The sequence below is a fragment of the Chrysochloris asiatica genome, unplaced genomic scaffold (genome assembly GCF_000296735.1).
Source record: "Chrysochloris asiatica unplaced genomic scaffold, ChrAsi1.0 scaffold00174, whole genome shotgun sequence".
Classification (NCBI taxonomy): domain Eukaryota; kingdom Metazoa; phylum Chordata; class Mammalia; order Afrosoricida; family Chrysochloridae; genus Chrysochloris; species Chrysochloris asiatica.
In genome coordinates, this window is record NW_006408692.1 from 4,121,243 (window position 1) to 4,133,023 (window position 11,781).

At 42.1% G+C, this 11,781-nt stretch overlaps 1 protein-coding gene across 1 annotated transcript in view; it reads right to left on the bottom strand.

Moving 5' to 3' along the window:
* HAL (histidine ammonia-lyase) overlaps positions 1 to 11,388 on the bottom strand; it is a 31,414-nt gene extending 20,026 nt beyond the window's left edge. Inside the window, exons 1-9 of the mRNA XM_006871801.1 lie at positions 11,142 to 11,388; positions 10,160 to 10,220; positions 10,024 to 10,051; positions 9,414 to 9,488; positions 9,250 to 9,322; positions 9,090 to 9,156; positions 8,694 to 8,731; positions 7,927 to 8,052; positions 5,750 to 5,889 (exon numbers count right to left, since the gene is read on the bottom strand). Of these exons, the coding sequence (XP_006871863.1) occupies positions 5,750 to 5,889; positions 7,927 to 8,052; positions 8,694 to 8,731; positions 9,090 to 9,156; positions 9,250 to 9,322; positions 9,414 to 9,488; positions 10,024 to 10,051; positions 10,160 to 10,220; positions 11,142 to 11,388 (855 nt within the window). The remainder of the gene's footprint in view (positions 1 to 5,749; positions 5,890 to 7,926; positions 8,053 to 8,693; positions 8,732 to 9,089; positions 9,157 to 9,249; positions 9,323 to 9,413; positions 9,489 to 10,023; positions 10,052 to 10,159; positions 10,221 to 11,141) is intronic.
* Between the last annotated feature and the right edge of the window lie 393 nt (positions 11,389 to 11,781).

Here is an 11,781-nt window from a genome sequence, read left to right on the forward strand (position 1 = left end):
TTTCACCCAGCAGCCAAGTACTTAACCATGGTATACTGCTGTCGTTAAATGCCATCAATGTGGTTCCAACTCATAGTAACCCTCGATAGGGTTTCCAAGGAGCAGCTGGTGGGCTTGAACAGTCGACAATGTGATTAGCAGTCCTAACCATGATATATTGTTGTTGTTGTTAAGTTGTGGAGTAGGTTCCCACCCATATCGACCCTGTATAGGGTTCCCAGGAATCCTGGTGTGGTGCTATGGGTTAATGCACTGGACTGCAAAGTTGGTTTGAACCACAAGGTCGGTGGTTCAAGCTCACCAGCCACTCCTTGGAAACCCTATACAGGGTCGCTATGGGTTGGAAACAATTCAACAGCACTTAACATCAACAACAACATAGGGTTTCCAAGGTGCAGCTATTGAGTTTGAACTGCTGACCTTGCAGTTCAAACCAACCTTGTGGTCAAGTGTTAATCCTACAGCACCATGCCAGGACTAACCGTAAAATAGCCATAGTAGCCATAGGCAAGCCTATGGGGCAGGTCTACTCTGTCTACCAGGGTTGTGATAAGTCAAAATCCACTCAATGGCATGCAACAAAATCAAGTCCTTTTTATTCAGTTTCCACCTAGCGATGTATCTTTTGTCCTGCTGCTTCCTAACACACACACACACACACACACACACACACACACACACACCTGTCCTGGTATAAGTCTGGGCTCCTCATGCTTGCCTACTTTTCTGCCTGCAGAGGTTGACCCCAAACACACTCCTCACCTCATTTCTGCTCATCTAAACACCACCCCATGCCTGGAAGTGTATCCTACTTTAGTGAAGTAAGTGCTGCAATGATGCTGGAAGGTCAAGTTCCAGCAAGGTTACCTATGGTGGACAGGTTTCAGTGGAGTTTCCAGATGATGACAGACCAGGACAAAACAGCTGGTGATCTACATCCCAAAATTGTGCCTGTGGCTCACAATAGAGTATTGTTCAATATAGCACTAAAAAATGAGCCCCTTTACTTGGAAAACACTCAACACACACAGTAGCCACAACAGACTCAAACTTGCCAGTGGTCATGCAGATGGCGCAGGTCTGGGTGAGTTTTGTCTGTTATACGTGGGGTTTCCCTGATGGCAACTATGGCGCTGTAGGATAAGCACTGGACTGCTAATCATAAAGTTGGCAGTTCAAACCCACCAGCCACTCCTTCAAAGCCATATACAGGGTCGCTGATGAGTCAGAAGCAACTTGAAGGCACTTAACAACAACTGTACTTTACAGATAACTTTATGTAACTTACCCAACTAGTAATTCAAGTAGCCTGCCTAGAAAAATTATTCATTTAATGATTATATTATACTGTTTCGTGGAGTCCTGGTGTGGTTCTGTAGGATAAGCACTGGCCTGCTAATCAGAGGGTTAGGAATTCAAACCCACCAGCTTCTCCTTAGAAATTCTATACAAGGTTGCTGGGAGTCAGAATTGAGTTGATGGCATGAGACGGCACTTAACAAAAAATAACAGCAAACCACTGGCAGCCTTCAGAACGGGGTTCTTCGCTTGCGTGACAAACTTGTGAGAACCTAGGAAGAAGCATATTATGCCTAATAGATAGAGACAGATTCCTGAAGTGAGAAACAGAAATGGGCAGACCAACCTTGCCCTGAAATAAAAGAAGTAAAAACATTTCCTAAGTTAAGGCCCCTCAATGAAGGAAGAAAACATCTCTGGGTGCTGCAAACAGTTTGAGCTTGACTGCCAACCTAAAGATGGGCTGTTCAAACCCACAGAGTGGTGCTGTGCAAGAAAGAGCTGGCAATCTGCTTCCATAAAGATTACAGGCGAGCTGTAGGCCTAGCTTAGACCTGGCCGTAGTCCTAACCCTAACACCTCACTCCTACCCCGCCTCCTCCATCAAAGGAAAAAAGAAAAGATTACAGCCAAGAAAACTCTAGGTAGTAGTTCTACTTTCTAAGATGTGCGATCACTATCCATGAGTTGAAATCACACTGAGGACAAGTAACAACAATATGGAAGAAGGAAGGATGAGTTAAAGATAAAGAACCATCTAGTATTTCAAGTGGACAGGTATGTGTCAGTATCTGTTACCTATCAGATTCTGTTCTAGGTTTTAGAGCAAAGAGAGGAGCAATCTCTGCCTCATATTTTGGAGCTGATAGCGGGGGTGAGAAAAATGGAGACAGACAAGCTAAGTGGCAATTATAGGGATAGTATGTTAAATGTCCCAGAAAGTAGGGAGTGGGTGGGGTATGGTAGGGAATGATAAGATGATAGGAGTGCACAGAGGAAGAGTGAAAAAGACTTGGGGTAGGAAACAGAAGCAGAGACACACAGAGAGAAGCTTCCTAGAGGACTTATCAGAAAGAGGAGCAGGCGTGAGCAGGCGCCTAGCATAGAACATTGCAGCGATGTCTGTAACATAGGACCCTGTGGGTAGGGATTGCAGGGAATAACACGACTAATAAGATTCTTATCAATTACTTTCGACTTTTTCCTAAGGACAATGAGAAGTCTTACAGGTATAACTAGGACATGTTTGGATTTGTTATCTAGAAAGATCAGGCTGAGGGTTGAGCATAGGAAAGAGGCTGGGTGGAAGAAAGAATATCTAGAACCTTGAATGTTTCCCTCCTCCAGAGCCCTCTGCCACTTTAAAAAGAACATTTCAAGACCTATCTTGAAGTACAACACTGTCTGTGATAGGATAATATCCATACACCTACAAGAAAGGCCAGTTAATACAACTATTATTCAAAGTTATGCTCCAACCACTAAAGCCAGTGATGATGAAATTAAGGAGTTCTATCAGCTTCTCCAGTCTGAAACTGATCAAGCATACTATCAAGATACAATGATATTTATTGGTGATTGGAATGAAAAGGTTGGAAACAAAAAGGAAGGCTCAGTAGTTGGAGAATATGACTGTGGTGATAGAAATTATGCTGGAGATCCCATGATAAAAGTTTGCAAGAGCAATGACTTATTCATTGCAAATGCCTTTTTTAAGACCACAAAAAGATGACTATACACATGGACCTCACTAGATAGAATATACAGAAATCAAATTGACTACATCTGTGGAAAAAGATGGTGGAAAAGCTCCATATTATAAGTTAAAAACATGGCCAGGGGCAGACTATGGAACAAACCATCAATTGCTCATATGCATGTTCAGGCTGAAGCTGAAGCAATTTAAAACAAGTTCATGACAGCCAAAATATGACCTTGAACATATCCCACATGAATTTAGGGATAATCTCAAGAATACATTTGATGCATTAGACACTGATGACTAAAGACCAAAAGAGTTGTGGGGTAACATCAAGAACATCATGCAGGAAGAAAGCAAATGGTCATTAAGAAGGAAAATAGGAAAAGATCAAAATGAATGTCAGAAGAGATTCTGAAACTCACTGACCAACATAAAGATGGTAAAGTAAATGGAAGAAATGAAGAAGTCAACGAATTGAACAGGAAATTTCAAAGGGTAGCTCAAGAAGACAAAGTCAAATATTATAATGAAATGTGCAAAGACCTGGAGTTAGAAAAACCAAAAGGGAAGAACACGCTCAACGTTTCTAAAGTTGGGGGAACTGAAGAAAAAATTCAAGCCTCAACTTGTAATATTGAAGGATTCTATGGGCAAAATAATGAATGATGTAGAAAACATCAAAAGAAGATGGAAGGAATATACAAAAAAGAAATGGTTAATGTTCAACCATTTCAAGAGGTAACATATGGCCAAGAGCCAACGATACTGAAGGGAGAAGTCCAAGGTGCATTGAAGGAATTGGCAAAGAACAAGGCACTGGTAATTCAACAAACTGATGTGGTACTGGAGACACTCACTCATCTATGCCAAGAAATTTGGAAGACAGCTATCTGGCTAATTGATTGGGAGAGATTCATATTTGAGACCATTCCAAATTAAGGTGACCAAAGGATTCATTGTCCAATTTTCACATGCATAGGAGGCTATTGAAAATGCCATGCTTTGGGCCAGGTGCACCTTAGTCCTCAAACTGACATTTTTGCTTTTGAACACTTTAAAGAGGTCTTGTGTAGTAGATTTGCCTAATACATTATATCATTTGATTTGGTGACTGCTGCTTTTATGAGTGTTGATGATTGATCCCAGCAAAACAAAGTGTTCAATCTTTTCTCCATTCATTTTGATGTTATTTATTATTCTAGTAGTGAGGATTTTTGTTTTTCTATGGCTGTGGTCTTTGATCTTTATCAGTACTTTAAGTCCTGTTGGTTTTCAGTAAGTAAGATTTTGTATCATCCACAAATTGCAGGTTGTTAATGAATCTTCCACCAATCGTGATGCCCTGCTCTTCTTTATATTGTTCAGCTTCTCAGATTATTGGTTCAGCATACAGATTGAAAAAGTGTAGTGAAAGAACACAACCATGGTATACACCTTCCCTAATTTTAGACCATTCAATGTTCCCTTGTTCTGTTCAAATGACTGCCTCATTTGAACCTCATGTACAGGTTCCTCATGAGCACAATAAAGTGTTCTGGAATACCCATTCTCTGCAGTGTTGTCCATAGGTTGTCATGATCCACACAATCAAAGCCTTTAAATAGTCAATAAAGCACAGGCAAACATCTTTCTGGTATTCTCTGCTTTCAGTGAAGATCCATTTGACATCAACAATGGTATCTCTCATTCCATGTCTTCATCTGAAGCCAGCTTAAACCTCTGGCTGTTCCCTGTGAATTTTTTTTTTTTTTTTTTTTTTGATTCACAGCTCTGCCCCAGTGAGACTAGCTCCTAAATATACTTGCGGTGGTATGTGACCCCCACTGCTGACACTGGCTGGACTTCAGGTACAGAATAAATCCCTGGGATCAATACTAACTGTTGTTGATGCTAGCTATCTTCAAATTGACCCCAAACTCATGAAAAAAATTGTTGCCTAGTCTTGTACTATCACCACAATCACTGTGGATTGAATCATTGTGATCCACAGGGTTATTCATTGATTTTTGGAAGTAGATCAACAGGACTTTCTTTCTAGTCTATTTTAAGTGTAGAAGTAAGTTCCTCTGAGACTTGGACAGAATCATAGCAACGCAGAAACCTCCACTGACAAATGAGAAGTGGTATGCAGAAGGTATTGGCCTGAGGTTCCTGCATGCAGGGCAAGAACTCCACCCATGAGCCAATAGGACCTCGTAGACCTCATTTCCCTGTTAGCTGTACCATCTTACCAACGTCATCACCAAGTGCAGAAGGCTGACAGTCTGGTACAGGTGCTCATATCCTTGCTTAGTTTGACTTGATTAAGATCGTAGTGCTTCTGCAACAACAGATTCAAGCATAGCAGTGATAGCGACTATGGTGGAGGACCAGGGAATGTTCCATTCTGTTGTACATATGAGTCATTATGAGTCAGAACTGACTGGATGGCAGTTAACAACAGCCTCTCTCATTGGACAGTTGGGAAGATGAAGTGATCAGGATAAAAAGCACACTAGTGACACAGTGGTTAAGTGCTTAGCTGCTACCTGAAAGGTGAGTACCAGCTTCTCCCTGGGAGAAAGATGTATCTGTTTGCTTCCATTAATATTTACAGCCTAGGAAAGTCTATTCTGTCCTATATAGTTACAAGTTGACTTGATGGCTTTAATAAGGATTAGGTGATTATGTACACCCAGGGATGAATCTAGGGAAATTACTCTAGGAAATTATTTTAATAGCAGATGGAAGATATTATTAAAATCTTACATATTTGGCATCAGCCCAGCCACTCTTAGGAGACCACATCTTCCCTTCTCCAATTAGTCCAAGAGCAAGGTGAGAGAGTGGGGCAAGATCTCCACTGGCACCAACAGTTCCTTTCTCTGGAACATAGGGCAGGCAGGAGGCTAGGAGAGAAGGCACAATTAGGAGGACTGGAGTTCATCCTGGCTGTTCCTGTTTTGCCAGTGAAACTTCCTCCTCTCAAACCCAAACTCTGTCTAGTATCACTTTATGGCATAAAGGCCTGGGGAGAGAGAGACTTTCTCAAGCACACTAATGCCTAAGGGACCTGGTATAGGAAGAAAGGAAAAGATGAAGGAGGGCATAAGGAAAGGAGGGAGGGAGGGGAAAGGAAGGGAGCAAAGCAGAGTGGGAGGAAAGAAAGAAGGGAGAGGGGGAGACGAAGGAAAAGGGATACAGGGAAAGTGGGCCCTTCCAGTAGCACATTTCTTTTTTTTTTTTTTTTAATGTACCTGTTCTAACTTGAGTGAACACTTCAATTTCTAGAAATTTTAGCAGTGCATCTTAAAGACCTGATCAGGAACGAGCTGTTTTTCATTACAGCCTTGTTTATAAGAACAAAAAGTTTGAAATGACCTAAATATGAAGTTAAGGCACATGCATGTCACTAAACAGGACAGAATCATTAAAAGCTGTTGAAGAATGTTTGGAGACATGTTTATACTACATAGCAAAAAGCAATATTTTAGAAAATCATATAAACTGTTCTAGAAGGATATGTACTCCAAAGTGTTAACAAGGGTTCTCTGGGGAAGTAGTGTTATAGGTAACTTGTTGTTATTAAGTGCCATCAAATCGGATCCGATTCATAGTGACCCTGCATAGGCTTTCTGAGGAGCAGCGAGAGAGTTTGAACCACTGACCTTGCAGTTCAAACCAACCTTGTGATCCAGTGCCTTAGCCCACAGCACCACACCAGAACTCCATAGGTGACTTAGTCTTGTCTTCTTTTTTTGCCACTTTCTAGTCACCTACTCTATCACCTACCACTTATAACTGAGCCCGTTCTATTTTGTGATACCTTTCCAATATGTTACCAAAACAAGGCTTCATTTTTATAAAGTTGAATCAGACTCATGGTATTCGTGTTTCTTCCAACTGCTAAATAATATCAGTAGGATAAAGCGGTGCCATCCACAAGCCAGCTTCCAGATCATAGCTTATCTTGGGGAATTCTCTGAGGTGCCTTTCACTCACCCATACAGCACGAGGTCAAAGTTGTACTATGTGAAATTTTAGGCTTATGAGAAAGGCAGACCCAGGAAGGAGTAAAAGTGGGACTTAGAATCACTTTAAATCTGGTAAGCATGATCCTATATACTATAGACTATTTATTCAAATTGATAGTCACCAACTAGCATATTATATTTAGGGGCCCTGGTGGTACTTTAGGATAAGCACTGGAGAGCTAACCACATGTTGGAAGTTCAAGCCCACCAGCTGATCTTCTTGAGAAAGATGAGGCTTTCTACTCCTGTAAAGATGTACTGCCTTGGAAACCGTATACAGAATCACTATGAATCAGAATCCATTCACTGGCAGTGTTTGGTTTGTGTGTTTAGGGGGTTGGTCTGTATGGAGTGTTTTGGTCGCTGTGACTTTTTAGTCCTTTCTCTTCCTCCTACTTCCTCACAGAGTCTTGGGGCCTGTGAACTTCACAACTCTGCTGATCTACAAAATTTATTGTAGTCTTGAGAATAGACAGTGGCCTCCCAAGCTTTTCAAAATTTGGGATTTTCCTTTCTCATGAAGTAAGCTCTAAAGAGTCGCGCTACCTATCTGCCACTAGCTGACTTTGTGATCACCAGGAAGACAGTAACCTCATTTCATTTCTATTCTACTTTTGCAAGAAGTTGGATTTCAATTTTTCAAGTCTGGGAAGCAATAAGATTTCAGGTTCCAAGGCACCAACCAGATCTGAGTTGGTATTTGGGTTAAGCGTCCAGAACTCATTATGTTCCCCAGATTATTCAATGCATGGAAGTGAGCGTTCATGTTCCATTGGCCTGCCTCCATCTTCTTGTCAAGCCATTTTCTTTTCATTCCAATTATTTCAGATCTTTTATCACCATCCCATCAATTGATTCTACCTTGTGATACATGCCCAATCTCTGTGGCGGGGTCCACCCAGGAATCTTTACCATTAAATGCTTCAATAACTTGCTTGAGGGTCTCTAAGGAAATGCCACTATATCCTTTGGCTAAGACATTTATCCTTAAAGCCAAGAGCATCCGACATCTCTCAGGGATTAGTGGTTTTCCAACACCTATTAAAAAAAAAAAAAAAAAAGAATTGATGTTTTCTCCAAGAAAACGAAACCCTTTTCCACCTCAAGTCTACCTTGATCTCTCAACTCATTTTCCATTTCAATCCAGTTTCTTACCTTCTCTTTCCTCTTGACTCAGGTAGTTCTCCATTATTCTTGTCTGATTTCTCAAGGTCCCATCTTCCGAACAGATGGGACCTTCTCACTTCCTCTTAAATTTCCTACACCTCCTAAATGTCCTACTCCTCAACACAAGCTCCTTCACAACTTTAAGGGAACCAACTTTTGACAGACTTTTTCATCTTGTCTTGCCCCTCTCAACTATTCCCCATGTTCTAGTCAGGAATTTAGTTTTCTGAATACACCATTCTCTCAGCATGATGTTACATGTGCTCCTGTCTCAACCCCACCTGACGCATTCCTCCTTTTGAGAGTCAGCTGAAAGGTGTTCTTATTTAACGTTTTTGACTTCCCTTTCATTCTTGCAGTAGAATTTGGCAACTAGTCTTTGGAATGCAATAGATCCTCCTTGAAATTGTTACAGGAAGAAGCACACTGTGCTGAAGTTTCCTCATCTAATTATACAAGATCTAGGTTAGCTTCTGACATCAGACTGCACCCCAACAATTTGAATGGATTACCTGAAGAATGTGAACGGACTAAGTTGACCTGGAGCTCCCTGGAAAAAAAGAAATGATGGAGAAAGAAAGAAATAAAGAAAAAAAACCTGTTTTTAAACATCTTGTGAAATGTTTGCTTCACAGGGGTAATGAGGGAAGAATCACAAATTCCTTAATAACAAATAAAAAGAGGTAATATATTACAGTGGAAGTAATAGTGAGTGTGTGTTTTCAATCACAACTTGTATGTGAGTTAACTCAAACCTCATCCTCCTGGCTTATATGCTGGGATGATCCCCAATTTCAGAGCAGTGAAGGGTGTGTTAGATGAGCCTGGGAACCCACATTCAAATGTTAATCAGTTCTCTTGTTGAAACATCTTAAAGAAAGGATGGGAGAGAGTGAAATCAAACTTACTCTAGCTTATTGATAGGAATTACAGTTCTGGCAAATTTCCCAAAACCTGTAGTAATGCCATAAACAACTAGAATAAAAAGCAGACATTATAAAATTAGATGCAAGCAAATTTTTAAGAAGTCTATAAAAAGAATTCTATTACATAGACAGAAAAAGATACCAGTTTTTTCTTTCACGATGCTATCTATGACTTCTCTGGATTTCTGCACCTTCTTTTCAGCGGTTGGGGTGAGCTAGGAAAATGTTCTGAGTTGAGCACATTAAAGTCTTTCACATGTGGCAAAAATGGTCAAAGAGGACCCCTTTTTCCCCTTTTCCCTGTACCTTTATTTTGTAGTGGCCCTTTCCCAAGTTAACCAGATCCTCTGTGGTCAGACTGTCCCCATCCAAGGCGATGTACTGCACAAAAGAAGTCTCAGTGAGTTTGAACATCTTAGTTACTCTGGCATGAATAAAGGGATGCCCTGAACTGAATTAAACATTGACCCTTCCGAGATTCCATCCCCGGGGCTGCTATAACTTGAAATCCACTGGCTAACAATAAGTTTGGTTCTGAGTTCTTTGAGTTGATGAAATATTAGTGTGATAATGAACATGGCAACTTTCTTAAAGAGTCCTGGTGTGGTGCTGTAGGATAAGCACTGGAGTGCTAACCACAGTGTCTGTGATTCAAACTCATCAGCCACTCATTGGAAATCCTATACAGAGTTGCTATGAGTTGGAACCCACTGAATGGCACTTAACAACAACAACAAGTAAGAAATGTTAGAAACTCAAAAGCACAGTGTCTTGACAACTTCTTTTTCTCCAAACTGAAGTTGTCCTAATTCCTGGTTTTTACCCATAAATTTTGCAGACCCTCTCTCTCCTTACGTGAGGGCTGCAAAGACCTGATTTCAAATTTTCAACAAAAAGAAAGAGATTTGAACTTTACCTTTTCAGGTTCCCGGTATTTGCTGTATCTGAGCCGAGATAAAGGAAAATATTGGATAAAGATGGAAAAGGCTCAGCCCCATAATCTGGCAGGGGTGACCTCACAGAGCAGGTCAAAGAGCCACTGTTAAGGATACAGGTAAACTCCTTCTGGTTGAGATGGAATGAAGTCTGGAGACATAGCATCCCCTTCTATGACTGAAACAATGGAAGGGAGACTCTATTAGAGGGCACAACATGGGACCACCTTATTGTTAAACCAAGACAGGGCGATTCAATTGCACCAACTTTATGGCTGCTTGAAAACAAGCGTGTTGTTATTGTTATGTGCCATGGAGTCGGTTCCAACTCATAGCGACCCTGTACAGGGTTTCTGAGGCTGTAAATCTTTACAGGATCAGGAAGCCTTATCTTTCTCCCACAGAACAGCTGGTAGTTTTGAACTGCTGACCTTGTGGCTCGCAGCCCTATTCGTAACCATTATGCTACCAGAGCTCCTAAGTGTTCTTAACCCAAGTGTGATGCTGTAGGATAAGAATTGGACTGCTAACCACAAAGTTGGCAGTTCAAACCCACCAGACACTCCTGGGAAAGTTGAAACTGACTCGATGGCACTTAATAACAACAATAACAACATGTCTTTACATAGGAAGAGAGCAACAGGCAGACATGTCAGGGTAGAGACACAGGGATTTAAATGAAGTTCAAGATCTATACATCCACCCCAGCTTTAGTTTGTTTTAAGACTGAGCTCCTTGTGCCTCTGTGCTCCTGGCCTCTAGTCTGGTGAGGTTCTTTCCAAGGAGTAAAGGACCTTCACAATGATTCCGTAATAGCAGGGCTCCAGCCTGCAGTCTTGGATTCAAATCTAGCCAACCCCATCTAAATCTGTTGTCTCACTGTAAAATGTGGGCAAGAATCTTACCTGTCTCATTGCACTGTGAAAATTCAAGCCACTTGGAACACTTAGCATGGTGCCCGGCAGACAGCAAACCTTCAGAATGTGCCACAGCTTCTTAGCATTTGCCCTGAAGCTAGGAGAACGATAGGACCTCCCTCCCTGGGATGACCAAGTATGACCACAAAACATCAGTCCACTTCTCTCCTGCAGACACTTACCCACTTCAACAAACTCATTATCCTCCAGGGCCACCTCCAACAAGTCCTCGTTGTCTAGCAGGCCTAGGCCCTTGCACCGGCGCACAAGGAAGCTCACAGAGTCCACCGAGTCGAAACCACCATTGTCAGGCTTGTTCTTGATGTAGCGCCGCACGGCCTCCCGGCCCAGCCAGCCCACAGTGAGCTGAGCATCCTGGCAGGGCACAGCCAGCCATTCCCCGCGCACATGTACTGTATACCTGGGCATGGCCCTGTCACTGTAAACACTTCAGACTAATGAGTTCACCTTAACTGGTCTGTGCCGTGCCTGCCCTTCTGCTGGTGACTGTGACACGAGGGGAGTGTTTTATCCAGGAGTGATTGCCAGGGTGTGGCCAGGTGGAGAGGACAAAGATGGACTTTCAAAACACGCCCCCTCCCTCGCCTTCACTCATTTAGGCGTTGAGCAAATATTTATTGAGGGTCCCTTTGTTTATGTGTTTTTACAGCCTACCTAGGGGCATGGGAGAGGGACACAGGCAGCTGAGTGTCCTGTCCACCTGTGACTCAGTTCCTGCTGTCAGAGAGGTCTGGGTCTGAATTGCCAGAGGTCCCACCTCCTATGTGACACCTTCTTATCAGGGTCCCAGATTTCTCCTTC